At 40.5% G+C, this 15,221-nt stretch overlaps 1 protein-coding gene across 4 annotated transcripts in view; it reads right to left on the bottom strand.

The window, feature by feature from the left end:
* ACSS3 (acyl-CoA synthetase short chain family member 3) overlaps window positions 1–15,221 on the bottom strand; it is a 190,080-nt gene that overhangs the window by 150,604 nt on the left and 24,255 nt on the right. For all 4 annotated transcript variants that reach the window (NM_001102137.2, XM_010804755.4, XM_010804756.4 and 1 more), the window contains 1 exon segment: window positions 8,745–8,889. In NM_001102137.2, coding sequence (NP_001095607.1) covers window positions 8,745–8,889 — 145 coding nt within the window.

The following is a 15,221-nucleotide window of genomic DNA, read 5'->3' as shown; positions in this document are numbered from 1 at the left end:
AAAAGACTTGGCATGGGCAACATCAAGTTTTGGCAACTAGCATTCTCCTACCACCAACACTCAAAATGTTAAGTTGGTACAACCACTCTGCAAATTGTTTGACCTTATCTATGCAAGCCAAGCGGAGAAGGCAACGGCACCCCACTCCAGTGCTCTTGCCTGGAAAATCCCATGGACGGAGGAGCCTGGTAGGCTGCAGTCCACGGGGTCACTAAGAGTCAGACAGGACTGAGCGACTTCACTTTCACTCTTCACTTTCATGCATTGGAGAAGGAAATGGCAACCCACTCCAGTGTTCTTGCCTGGAGAATCCCAGGGACGGGCAAGCCTGGTGGGCTGCCGTCTATGGGATCGCACAGAGTCGGACACAACTGAAGCGACTTAGCAGCAGCAGCATGCAAGCCAAGCATGTGCCTGCTCCATAATCTGCCATCTTACTCCTAAGCTTGTCCCTCCAATTAATGCACACATATTGTCACCAAATTTTGCTCACAAATATATTCATATCAGCATTATTTGTAACAGCCCCAAACTAGTCATTAATCAAGTGACCCAACTACAGCCTCTTACAATTAAATGAAAGAGTCTCATAAACAAAAAGTTGGAAAAAAAAAAAGTATATTGATTTATTCCGTTTCCACAAAGTTGGAGAAAGCAAGGCAACCTCATCATAGATGGTGTTTAGACGTCTGGATAACAATCACATGCGTGTTGAGAGAGAAATGACTAAAAGGAAGCATAATAAGTGCTTCTGGGAGCTGGGAATACTCTGTTTTCTGATCTGGTGACATGAGTGTGTTCTGTTTGTGAAAAATCTAACAAGTTTATACTTATGACCTGTACACTATTCTAAATGTATATCACATTTCAATAGAAGTTTAAAAACCTGCATGCTAGAAAAATACATGAACTGCTTTAAATTCAATCTCATAATAGCCTCGTTCACAATTTACCAACCATGGAAAACATAAGCTGTCTTACAGAGATATAATTTTTAGTGGTGCAGACTGTAACACAACTGAAGTATTTATTGTTTATTTAGGAAGTTTAAGAAAAGAAAACTAAGTATACCCACTGCTGTATATCTTCTCCTCAATAAGGCAACCTCTGGCAGGGCTGGACTTCTGCGTGTTCTGGTTTTGGTGATTTAGGGGTTTGCTTCTGGAAATACTGATGATGTGGCAAGCAAAGAAATATGAGATGATCTTACCCTGACATGTTTCTGAGAAGACAAAATTCACATTTTGAAGAGAGCTTCCTAAAGGGGGCAGAGGTTGGAAGGAGGCCTTCTCATGGGATATAGCCCTTGATTTCAGAGTAATTTTCTCCTCTAAATTATTCAGCCTTTATAACTACAGCTCCTGCCGTAATTATATTTCAAAAGCTACCTTTAGTAAAGATAATAGACACTTTCAGTTTGAATTAAATCAGGAAAATGTAGTACACACTGGGCTTCATTTTCCCTGCATACATATATTTATGAAAATTTCTCAAATGCCCTTTAGGGGGTCATATTTTTGTTTAGTGAATACACACATAAAAATTTACAACTGTATGAATACCAAAAAAACACAAACTTAACACATGTAGAAGTAAATTTAAAATGTAATTAGATGCAGAGAAGATAAACTCATAGTAGGAATTTCTAAAAAGAATAACTACATATAATATACACATACACATGCAACATAAACTCACACACACTTTTATTTCAATGAGCTTTGCTATAACTAGTAATTTGAAAAAAACAAAGAGAAGGAGAAACGCTGGGCTAGAGGAAGCACAAGCTGGAATCAAGATTGCCGGGAGAAATATCAATCACCTCAGATATGCAGATGACACCACCCTTATGGCAGAAAGTGAAGAGGAACTAAAAAGCCACTTGATGAAAGTGAAAGAGGAGAGTGAAAAAGTTGGCTTAAAGCTCAACATTCAGAAAACTAAGATCATGGCATCTGGTCCCATCACTTCGTGGCAAATAGATGGGGAAACAGTGGCTGACTTTATTTTGGGGGCTCCAAAGTCACTGCAGATGGTGACTGCAGCCATGAAATTAAAAGACGCTTACTCCTTGGAAGGAACGTTATGACCAACCTAGATAGCATATTCAAAAGCAGAGACATTACTTTGCCAACAAAGGTCCATCTAGTCAAGGCTATGGTTTTTCCAGTGGTCATGTATGGATGTGAGAGTTGGACTGTGAAGAAAGCTGAGAGCCGAAGAATTGATGCTTTTGAAGTGCGGTGTTGGAGAAGACTCTTGAGAGTCCCTTGGACTGCAAGGAGATCCAACCAGTCCATTCTATCTTTTTTTTTTTAATTTTATTTTATTTAACTTTACAGTATTGTATTGGTTTTGCCATATATCAAAATTAATCTGCCACAGGTATACATGTGTTCCCCATCCTGAACCCTCCTCCCTCCTCCCTCCCCATACCATCCCTCTGGGTCGTCCCAGTGCACCAGCCCCAAGCATCCAGTATCGTGCATCGAACCTGGAAACCAGTCCATTCTAAAGGAGATCAGTCCTGGGTGTTCTTTGGAAGGACTGATGCTAAAGCTGAAACTCCAATACTTTGGCCACCTCATGCAAAGAGTTGACTCATTGGAAAAGACTCTGATGCTGGGAGGGATTGGGGGCAGGAGGAAAAGGGGACGACAGAGGATGAGATGGCTGGATGGCATCACCAACTCGATGGACAAGAGTTTGGGTGAACTCCGGAAGTTGGTGATGGACAGGGAGGCCTGGCGTGCTGCAATTCATGGGGCTGCAAAGAGTCGGACACGACTGAGCGACTGAACTGAACTGAACAATTCAAAGATAAAAAATCCCCACAATAAAGGAAGCTACAGTCACTTAGAAATTCCAAATGGTAGCTCATTCATTAATTTTTTTTGCACGTTCATGCTAAGTCACTTCAGTCATGTCCTGAAGTGACGATCCTATAGACTGGAGCCTGCCAGGCTCCTCTGTCCCTGGGATTCTCTAGGTAAGAGTACTAGGGTGGGTTGCCATGCCCTCCTCCAGGAGGTCTTCCTGACTCCGGGATCGAACCTGCATCTTTTATGTCTGCTGCATTGCAGGAAGGTTCTTAATCACTAGTGCCCAGCTGGGAAGCCCATTCATTCATTCATTCATTGCTTCAGTTCAGTTCAGTCACTCAGTCATGTCCGACTCTGTGCGATTCCATGAATTGCAGCACGCCAGGCCTCCCTGTTCATCACCAACACCCGGAGTTCACCCAAACTCTTGTCCATCGAGTTGGTGATGCCATCCAGCCATCTCATCCTCTGTCGTCCCCTTCTCCTCCTGCCCCCAATCCCTCCAATGTTTTTTCCAATGAGTCAACTCTTCGCATGAGGTGGCCAAAGTATTGGAGTTTCAGCTTTAGCATCAGTCCTTCCAAAGAACACCCAGGACTTATCTCCTTTAGAATGGACTGGATGGATCTCCTTGCAGTCCAAGGGACTCTCAAGAGTCTTCTCCAACACCACAGTTCAAAACCATCAATTCTTTGGCGCTCAGCTTTCATTGCTTCACCAGTCAAAAAATGTTTACCATGTGCCAGGCACTATTCTGTGAGCAAAACAAAAATGCCTTCCTCCATGGAACTGACATCCTATTTTATTTATAAAATAAAATATCAAGAGTGGTACTCAGTAATAAATAGGTAAATTTTAAAAGGAAAAAAGGAAAGCAGTAAAAGGACTCATGAAGTGGGGTGCATGGGAACCTCTGTATTTAACATGGCCAAGGAAAGTCTCACTGAGAGAGTAATATTCAGGTACCATGAATCATAAGATATCTGGAAGAAACACCATCTGAAGCAGAAGGCAGGCAAGTAGAAAGGCTCAAAGGTGGGTGTGCAGCAAGCCTGGGGAGTTGACTGCAGTAGGTGGGGGGCAGTGGGTGCTTGCTGGGGTGTGTAGTGTAGTGCAAGGGGGTGTTGGGGAGGAAGTCCCAGGACTCATATAAGACACTGACTCTTGCAAAAGCTTTCCTAAACCCTATTTGCCTCTGGCTGAGTTGGGTGCCTTACCACAAAATACTATGCTGCTAAGTCGCTTCAGTCGTGTCCGACTCTGTGCGACCCCATAGACAGCAGCCCACCAGGCTCCGCCATCCTTGGGATTCTCCAGGCAAGAACACTGGAGTGGGTTGCCATTTCCTTCTCCAATGCATGAAAGTGAAAAGTGAAAGTGAAGTCGCTCAGTCGTGTCCGACTCTTAGCGACCCCATGGACTGCAGCCCACCAGGCTCTTCAGTCCATGGGATTTTCCAGGCAAGAGTACTGGAGTGGGGTGCCATTGCCTTCTCTGACAAAATACTATACTACCCTACACAACCAGTCTTATGTTTCCATGATTTTTTTTAGCTCTTTAAATATAGAAAATAAGTTCATTTACCTTTATTCCTTATTCCAAGGAAGGTGTGGCATGCAAACTAAGTATGTGTTGAATGAACAAGGGATCTTGAACCAAACCATCTCTAACAAATATCTTAAACAAGCGTTTTCATTATCAGCTCCCCCCAAGAGATGACAGTTTGAGAAAAGCTCTACTTCTGAATCATTCTGTAAAATCTTCAGATCCTTCATGTCACTGAAACACTTTACCCTAAAATGTTCTGGTTCACTAATTAACAAGTATGGACTTTAGTTTTACCTAGACAGAAACTCCCAAGAAATGAAGCAGCAGAGATAAAAACAAGTAAAGTACAAAGGCTCTTCTTTTTGTTTGTTCTCAATGGCCTTACCCATTAAACCTTTCTTTGTCTGTCTTCTCTACTTAATAAAGTAAAAGCCACAGGGAACCAGGAGCAGGTAATCAAAATACAGCACAATGCCCCCCTCTTTCCTAACAGTCCTTCCTTTAGTACTTTAGAGAAGAAAACCCTGGGGAATCAGAAGCTGTCAGCAGATGAGAGAAACAGGCCTTTTAAGTACTTTGATGTCAGGCCAATCTGAAACCAATGAACCAGTACAAACCTCAAAAGGGTCTAAGAGTCCAGACTCCATATGAGAAAACCAAGAGGAGTTAACAGAATGGCCTCTAAGCAAACTGTGTGTGTGTACTTATCAGATACACTTACTAATTAAAAACAAAACAGCAGAAAATGAGAGTAAGAACAATGTATTTAACACTTCCTAGTGTATGTTTCCAAAGTGTGTTCTCTGACTCTGATGTTTGGTCATGTATCAAATTCAACATACTGATATAGATCATATATGTTAAATACATAAGTAAGTTTCCTCATCAGGTTAGCAATTAAGATTAACCAGGATCTTAATATTGTTGTTGTTACTGTTTAGTCACTAAGTCGTGTCTGACTCTTTTCGGAGCCCACCAGGCTCCTCTGTACATGGGATTCTCCAGGCAAGAAGACTGGAGTGGGTTGACACTACCTTCCCCAGGGGATCTTCCTGACCCAGGGATTGAACCCATGTCTCATGCATTATAGGTGGATTCTTTACCACTGAGCCACCTAAGAAGCCCATCTTAATATCAACCTGTCTTAATTATGAATGAGACTATGACCATATACCCAAATCATAGGATTAAGGTTTTGAACACAGGCTATAAACCTTATCTAAAAGCTGAAAACACAAACATAAAATAAAACACAGAATATAACAGGTTATCAGATTTATGTTATCTTTTAAAATAAAACACAGCCTCAGATGAAAACCAAAATTGTTTGATAACAGACTGCCTTTCCTCCTCATACCACTGTAAACTCTGTCTCTAGATACTTCATTCTGAAAATACACAGTTCCCACGTTACAGACTCACGAACAGTATCCAACACTGTATTTGCAGCATTATTTTCTTTTTTTCTGTAGTCAGCTGCCCAGTATTTGAACTCTCTTGTTAGACTGGAATTTCCCTAGTATGAGTCCCAGAAAGAGGCAAGGCCCTATTCCTGCTATGAAATGAAAAGACAAGACAGTTCCTCCCAGCTGCCCGGGACTGGAGGCGTGTAACCTAGTTAGCCAACCAGTGCGCTTTCTCTGGCAGTCTAGAAGTCAAGTCAGCAGCTCTACTTCTTAGGCAATTTGTGGCTTCTCCTTAACTCTTCACTGCTACCCCTTCTCCCTTGGGGTCTTCACTTTTCATAAACTCCTCTTATGTTCCAGTGAGCTGGAGGTAGAATTTGTTGCTGTAGCCAGGCTGCAAAGCCTCCTTGTTTCCTCCCTTTATTGCTTGCAGCAACTCGGGACTGGGGCAGTAACAGTTTTCTCTCAGTTGCTTTGTTTGAAATCCCTTAGAAGGCTAAACAGAAACAAAGATGGTGCCAAAGGATATTATTTCAGAGAGCCAGGGGGAGTTGACCAAATACTCTAAAACTTGCATGGAAATTCTACATGAGTTTAAAAAAAAAAAAAGCAAAATAAAAGAATGTGATTCAAAAACCCTCCATATAAAAGTAAAGGCATTTACATGGGAGATTTCAGCAATACCTGCAGACATTTTTGGTCATCACGACTGGGAAAGGGGTGCAAGTAATGAATGAGAGCAGAAATGCCGCTAAGAACCCTACAGTGTCCATGACAGCTCCCCACAACAGAACTACCTGACCTAAAACATCAACAGTGTCAAGGCCGGGAAACCTTGCCCTCTAGTCTACCGCCCTTCAAATCACTAACAAATAAAAGCCCTCCCCCAGAGCAAGAATAAGTCTCCTTCAGTCCACAATACCCAAATACTTTTTTTTTTATTTTATTTTTTAACTTTACAATATTGTATTGGTTTTGCCATATATCAAAATGAATCCACCACAGGTATACACGTGCTCCCCATCCTGAACCCTCCTCCCTCCTCCCTCCCCATACCATCCCTCTGAGTCGTCCCACTGCACCAGCCCCAAGCATCCAGTATCGTGCATCGAATCTGGACTGGCGACTCATTTCATATATGATATTATACATGTGTCAATGCCATTCTCCCAAATCATCCCACCCTCTCCCTCTCCCATGGGAATGCAAACTAGTACAGCCACTATGGAGAACAGTGTGGCGATTCCTTAAAAAACTGGAAATAGAACTGCCTTATGATCCAGCAATCCCACTGCTGGGCATATACACTGAGGAAACCAGAATTGAAAAAGACACGTGTACCCCAATGTTCACTGCAGCACCGTTTATAATATCCAGGACATGGAAGCAACCCAAATACTTTTATAATTACTTAGGACATCTCATTTCTACCCTAATATTGGAAGAAAAGAATCTCATAACTTATCTGCCAATATCATGATTCACCTGAGAACCACCCAGATGGGGGGAAAAAAAAACTAAAAAAGAGCAAATAAGGGAAATGAATGAGCATGTACAAAGACCTTTAAAGGGCCAGGAGTGCCTGAGGGCGTGTAAGGACATCTAGGGTGAAAAAGAGTTGTATTCATGGCCAAGAGCATTGGGGAATGAAGCTTGGAGGGAGGCTGGGATCAGATTCCAAAGTGTCTTATACATCACAGGAATCCAGATTCTGCTCTCTAAATAACAGTAGTTTTTAAAGAAGAGGTTTGTACATGGGGGTAGAGTAATAAGTCGTTTCTTAGGAAGAAAATCTTAGTGTCATCTTGGTGGCAGTGTGTGAGTCAGAAGGCGAGGGGACCGCTGCAACAGCACAAGAGTTGGAGAGAGCGGCCAGGTGATGCCAGCATGGACGGAAAATGAAGGCCAGAGACAGGAAAAGCACACTATCAGAGATTCGTTGACCTCTTCCTTTAAAATAAGGTCCCATTTCCAGTTTATTTCTGTGTATGATGTTAGGGAGTGTTCTATTTTCATTCTTTTACATATAGTTTTCCAGTTTTCCCAGCCTTTTATTGAAGAGGCTGTCTTTTTTCCATTGTATATTCTTGCCCTCTTTGTCATAGATTAAGTGACCACATGTGCGTGGGTTTATCTCTGGGATTTCTGTCCAATTCCATGGATCTAGACAGTGTCATACACAGTGAGGGAAGTCAGAAAGAGAAAAAATATCGTATGTTAATGCATATATGTAGAATCTAGAAAAATGGTATAGATAATCTCATTTGCAAAGCAGAAACAGAGACATACACGTAGAGAACAAACATATGGATATCAAGAGGGAAAGGGGTGGGGTGAGAAGAACAGGGAGTTTGGAACTGATACATACAGCCTTTTGATGTTTGCTGTCATTGAGTTGCTAAGTCATGTCCAACCAACTCTTTTGCAACTCCATGGACTACAGCCAGCCAGGCTCCTCTGTCCATGGGATTTCCCAGGCAAGAATACTGGAGTGGGTTGCCATTTCCTTCTCCTCACCTAGGGATCGAACCCATGTCTAAGGCATTTACCACTGAGCGACCTGGGAAATGCTACATGATTGATACTATACATAAAATAAACAACTGATGGGAACATACAGTGTAGCCTGGTGAGCTAAATGGGAGGGAAATCCAAAAGGGAGGGGATATTTCTATATATATGGCTGATTCATTTTGTATGCAGTAGAAGCTAACACAACATTGTAAAGCAACTATAATGCAATAAAAATGTTTAAAAATAATAAAATGAGTATCTTTTAGTACTGTAAAATATAAAGAATAAAAACAATTTAAGTGAGTAAACACACATCTATTTACAGTGTGCACTAAAAGTACAATAACATGTCAATGAATTAAGAGAATTAAGGCTATGCAATGAGAATGTATGCTATTTAAATTAATTTCTGTATGATTTCCAAAGAACATGTATAGAAAGTTAATAATATTACCTGTTCCAGGACTTCTTTATAGGTAATAGTGGCTTTAGTGTTTGTAACAGGACTGTCATAAATGATAGCAATCTTATCTCCTTTACCATTTTCAATATGACGATCGATGGCATTGTAACAAATGTTCAGCATCCCTTCCACAAACCTGAAAAATAGTTGGAAAGTCAAAGTGAATGACTCTTTTCGAAACATAAACGTTGCTTAACCAGGTTTCTGTAGTTCTAGTTTGGCGAGCTGCCCTTAAAACAGTGTTTTCCCAGGCATGTTATACCAAGTAATGATGATTGTAAACTATTTAAGATGGTACAGAAGTGACATTTTGATTTTAATAAATATGTGCTTATTTTCATGTGCACTAGAAGAAAACATACCTCGCACTTCAAGGGGGGCTTCCCTTGTGGCTCAGACGGTTAAGAATCCGCCTGCAAGGTGGGAGACCTGGGTTCAGTCCCTGGGTTGGGACGATCCCCTGGAGAAGGAATGGCTACCCACTCCTGTATCCTGGCCTGGAGAATCCCATGTACTATACAGTCCATGGGGTCACAAAGAGTCGGACACGACTGAGTGACTTTCACTTCACTCACTTCACTTCAAGGTGACAATTTTGTGGATATTATTGCTTAGGATGAAACCAGAGTATACAGCACCAAAATAATCTACTTTACATGAAATGAATTGTAACCAACGGCAGCACAGATGCACAGTTGAGAGGGCAAATAGTAGACGCATGACTGAAGTCTGGGTCTCTGCTATAAAAAGACAGACTTACTGGAAAGAAATCAATTCTTCTTGGAAATATTTATATTCCTTGAAAGATATATATTTGTTTCAATTAAATGTAATACCCCCAATTTCACAAAGTATAGGTAAGTTCTTTTCAGAATTTTGAGACACTTCATAATTTGAATAAGCAATCAACATGTACATATGGTTAATAAATTTTTTAAACTTCTCAATTCACTACCTTATCTCTTAATTGCTGAGTGCATCCCTTGGAAAACACAGATATAATGTAGATAGATGGAGATAATTTTTAAGAAAATATAACTCATTTCCCTGAGAATTGAATTTTCTACTTTTTTAGGAAGAGAATTTTAGATAAAAAATACAAGTATAGTAATGGTTCATTTGTTCCAACATCAGACTAGCAAATATTATAAAAATGCAAAATAATAGGAAAATATTGAAGCAACAAGAAAAAGTCCCCTTATGAAACTGAGTGTCACCATCAGGTACTCATTCAAATAGCCCTGTGTGAAAGGAAGCAGGTAATACACCTATAGATACAGTGGCAGCAATAAGAAATAACAGATACAGAAGGCAGTAGGAGGAGGGATCATTTAATCAGCATCAAATGAGGCTGCACGCATCAGTGATGGTGAAAATGATGACCTTACAGTACAGCACAATGAGTAATTAACACAATGATTCTGAATTGCCAAGTGCAACAGATTCCACGTTTGTTCAAAAACACGGTCTCTTCTCCTCGCCTCTTCTATTAAAAATACTTTGTCTCTTCCTCTTGCCTCCGTTTTCATCAGTGGAGAATACTTCCCCTGACTTTGGGGCCATCCATGTGACTTGCTTTGGCTATCAGCAGACAAGAGGCACGCACTTACTTGAAAGCACTTGACACAGCAGATATAATTAGGCTCGCTTTCCAGCACCTCTACCCTCTCCTGGAGGAGAGCCTCCAGGCATTCCTGCTGCCTCCTCTTCAGCCTGGAGCCCGGAATGAATATTTGCAGGTGGAAGCAGAGCCCAGAAAGAAGCAAGGAGCCCAACTCAGCCAGATAGATAGATATCTGAAAGCAACATTTCCAGTCATACCGATCCCATGACAACCTACAGATTAACTGATGAATGAGCGACTTCCCTTTCACTTTTCACTTTCATGCATTGGAGAAGGAAATGGCAACCCACTCCAGTGTTCTTGCCTGGAGAATCCCAGGGATGGCAGAGTCTGGTGGGCTGCCGTCTCTGGGGTTGTGCAGAGTCGGACACGACTGAAGCGACTTTGCAAGCATCTTCTGACTCAGATTTTTGTGGAGATATGAAGCATAATTATGGCCATAATTAACTAACACATCAAGAGAAAAGTAAAAAACGTTTACTCAGGCTTAAGTTCCAGCTCCTCATTAGGCCTCAAAGAAGGACCTCCTTACCACTGAGCTAGGGTCAAAGTTCAGGCTCCCACTAGGCTTCCAGTACATCATTCTGGCTCCCAGGGGGAATGGCATCCAGGCTCCCACTAGGCTTCCATTACATCATCCTGGCTCCCAGGGGGAATGGCATCCAGGCTCCCACTAGGCTTCCATTACATCATCCTGCCATCCAGGGGGAATGGTACCTCACTAAGACTCCCCACATGGACTCCACTGACACTGCCAGGGCCAACAGCCTCCTTACCTCTTTATCTCAGCTGTAATGAAAGTTCCGATTCCTGATAAAACCTTTTCTGATACCGCTAGGGGAGCTGGCAATGTTTAGGGTACCCTTGACACACCCTGGCAAAGTAGAAGCCTAGATTCCTCACCATCTTTTCACTGGTGAGGATGGGATGGGGATCCCAGTTTGCTGTACTGTTTGACTGGATTAGGGTGGTGACTGTCCAAAGATGTCCCATCTTGGCAGGCTGCCCTTCCCTACCCTTTTTTATTTTGGGTGTAGGGGGGAGGGATCCAAAGAGAAAATTTGCTGGTACTTTTTTTCTACATCCATTGGCATTTCTGAATTGCCACCTTCTCCAGTGCTCAGTCTAGGATAATATAAGCAAAAAAGAAAACTTGGGGAATTCAAGTGTCATGTCATTTCTCCGGTCCCAAATCTGAGCTGATCTGGTTTCTTCTCTTTTCCTTTCAGAGTCTTCTTATGTGTGTTTTATACATAATGTCCTATGTTTTTAGCTATATTTAACGGAATGAATAGGAAAAAGTACATTTTGTCCACCTTGTCATGAAAGTCTCTAAGTAATATTTATTAATAGCTTACTCTAGACCAATATTTCATGTGTATTAAGTCATCTAATCAAAAAACAACCCTAGGGACCCTTGTGCACTGTTACTCAGAATGTAAATTTGTTCTGCCACTATGAAAAACAGTATGGAGGCACCTCAAAAAATTAAAAACACAACTACCATAAAATCTAGCAATTCCATTTCTGGGTATTTACCAGAAGAAAACAAAAGCATTAATTCAAAAAGATATATACACCCTTATGTTCACTTCATCATTATTTACAATAGCCAAGATATAGAAGGCACCCAAAATTCACCTATACTCAAAGAACTTTGTTTTTTTTTTTTTCCTCCAATTATTTTCAAATTTTGGGTGGCTTAAAATGTAAATTATTTGCACACTAGCATTTTCTTTTTTAAGTATGCCCTTAGAGAAATTTAAAGAATTTTAAGGCACCCTTTGGGACAGACAGGAAAGAAATTCAAACAGAAGGAAAGGCCTGCAAGCAATAATAAGCAAGAACTGTTGAATGGAGTGACATGTTGGCGTGGCTCCAGAGGTGGTTACAGGTAATGAATATACTGCTATAAACTGGCTAAACTTAAGGGCTGGATTACTGCGGATAACGGGACCAAGTGACCTGCAAAAGGCCTCACAGCTCAAAGATCTGATTACTCTACTATTACAAGATTTTATTTCATTTCAAATCAAATCATTTCAGTAAAGATCAACTGGATGCCTTCTATGTGCTGTCTCTTCACTACCCCTTCTAAAAATTTATGAGATTTTAAATGGTTTGTCAGCCCAGATTATTAAAATCAATAATGCTCACTGTAGAAATTCCAGAAAATCTACTATGGAGTATTTTCTTTTATTTTTTTTACATGTAAATACTTTGCCTCTGTTTAAGAACACATTATAAGTTTTTTCCAATGACCTGAAAAATTCTCAAAACATGCTTAATCAAGGCATTATATTCCATTCAATTGCTGTTCAAAAATAGCTTCTGCAGCACTATTTAAGCACAAAGTTCCCTTGCATTGTGGCAAATTGCTTTTCACAATGCTGTCATTATTTTAAATGATCCCAGGATGATGTTTCTTTTACAGAAACATTGGTCACATTGCTTTTTATTATGTATGCCAACAAGATTCCTACAATCACACACACACACACACTTTCACACACCAAATGACCAATTGCTTTCTGGACATGTTGAATCAATTTATATTACCATCAGCATTACCTGGAAGTTCATTTTATCACACTACTCTAAACACAGATTGTTCTCAATTTTCTTCAATTTTAGAAGTAAAAAACTGTTTTAGTTTTGCTTCATGTGACTACTAGTATTAAACACAATGCCTTGCCAATTTTTAAATGCTCTTTATATAGGATATTGAATTTAAGTCTAACATTTATAAATTATTTTAATTTATTCACAAATTTTAATTTATGGTATTTCCTTCTGAAAGACATGGGAATACCAGACCACCTGATCTGCCTCTTGAGAAATTTGTATGCAGGTCAGGAAGCAACAGTTAGAACTGGACATGGAACAACAGACTGGTTACAAGTAGGAAAAGGAGTTCATCAAGGCTGTATATTGTCACCCTGCTTATTTAACTTATATGCAGAGTACATCATGAGAAATGCTGGACTGGAAGAAACACAAGCTGGAATCAAGATTGCCGGGAGAAATATCAATAACCTCAGATATGCAGATGACACCACTCTTATGGCAGAAAATGAAGAGGAACTAAAAAGCCTCTTGATGAAAGTGAAAGAGGAGAGTGAAAAAGTTGGCTTAAAGCTCAACGTTGATTCAGAAAACGAAGATCATGGCATCCAGTCCCATCACTTCATGGGAAATAGATGGGGAAACAGTGGAAACAGGGTCAGACTTTATTTTTCTGGGCTCCAAAATCACTGCAGATGGTGACTGCAGCCATGAAATTAAAGACGCTTACTCCTTGGAAGGAAAGTTATGACCAACCTAGATAGCATATTCAAAAGCAGAGACATTACTTTGCCAACAAAGGTTCGTCTAGTCAAGGCTATGGTTTTTCCTGTGGTCATGTATGGATGTGAGAGTTGGACTGTGAAGAAAGCTGAGTGCCGAAGAATTGATGCTTTTGAACTGTGGTGTTGGAGAAGACTCTCGAGAGTCCCTTGGACTGCAAGGAGATCCAACCAGTCCATTCTGAAGGAGATCAGCCCTGGGATTTCTTTGGAAGGAATGATGCTAAAGCTGAAACTCCAGTACTTTGGCCACCGCATGCGAAGAGTTGACTCATTGGAAAAGACTCTGATGCTGGGAGGGATTGGGGGCAAGAGGACAAGGGGACGACAGAGGATGAGATGGCTGGATGGCATCACTGACTCGATGGACGTGAGTCTGAGTGAACTCCGGGAGTTGGTGAACAGGGAAGGCTAGCGTGCTGAGATTCATGGGGTCACAAAGAGTCGGACACAACTGAGCGACTGTTCTGATCTGAACAGAAAAATATTTTAAATTCATATGTCATCAAATAAATTCACAATTTTCCATCACAATTTCCCCTCTAAGATAATTCATATTACTCTCTTCTGATTTAATTTTTTTATACTGATGTCTTAAAGGTATTATTAACATATTTATATACATATATAATCTGTGTGTAAAATCTGTTATATATTATATTTTAATGCTTATATTATGATATATAAGCCTCCCAGGTGGTGCTGGTGGTAAATAACCTGCCTACCAATGCAGAAGACACAATAGACTTGTGATCGATCCCTGGGTCAGGAAGATTCCCTGGAGGAGGGCAAGGCAACCAACTCCAGTAGTCTTGCCTGGAGAATCCCATGGACAGAGAAGACTGGCAGGCTCCAGTCCATGGAGTCACAAAGAGTCAGACACAGCTTAAATGACTTGGCACGCACTATGATACATGTGTTATATGTGTGTATATATATATATTTTTTGATATGGCAGTACAGTTAAATTTGTTTATTCATCAACAAATTGCCAAGCATCGTTTTTTTTGACTAATCCTGTTTTCATTCATTTGTGATGCTCCAATATTCCCAAATTTATTAGTATTTCATGTATCACACAGAAACACACATATATTTGTGTGTATGAACATATATATATATGGACATCAGCATCTGTATCAGGCATATACAGCCCCTAGACATAACCTCTGGAATGTTCTGCCAATACAGTCTTTGAATAGCTCTCTTTTTAAACTCAGTCAGATTTAATCCTGCTGCAAAAAGGAAAAAACTTCATATTCTTTATCCTACCCAACCCCTGCCCTGAATTTCTTCTGCAGAAAATTGGAAGCAATCTGAAATTGCCATATCTACCTGAATAAGAGAGAAAATATAAAACTAAAATAAAATTGAAATCAATATGGAACCCCTAGAAAATGGTGCTACCACTAGATCATAAAAGTGGAAAAATTTTTAATTTATAAAACAGATAGGATCAATGACTGGTAAATCCAGAAATCATGAGAAACATGGCAG

The sequence above is a fragment of the Bos taurus genome, chromosome 5, assembly GCF_002263795.3.
Source record: "Bos taurus isolate L1 Dominette 01449 registration number 42190680 breed Hereford chromosome 5, ARS-UCD2.0, whole genome shotgun sequence".
In the NCBI taxonomy this organism is placed as follows: domain Eukaryota; kingdom Metazoa; phylum Chordata; class Mammalia; order Artiodactyla; family Bovidae; genus Bos; species Bos taurus.
Note: the sequence above shows the minus strand (reverse complement) of the source record. Positions and strands in the feature narration are given on the sequence as shown.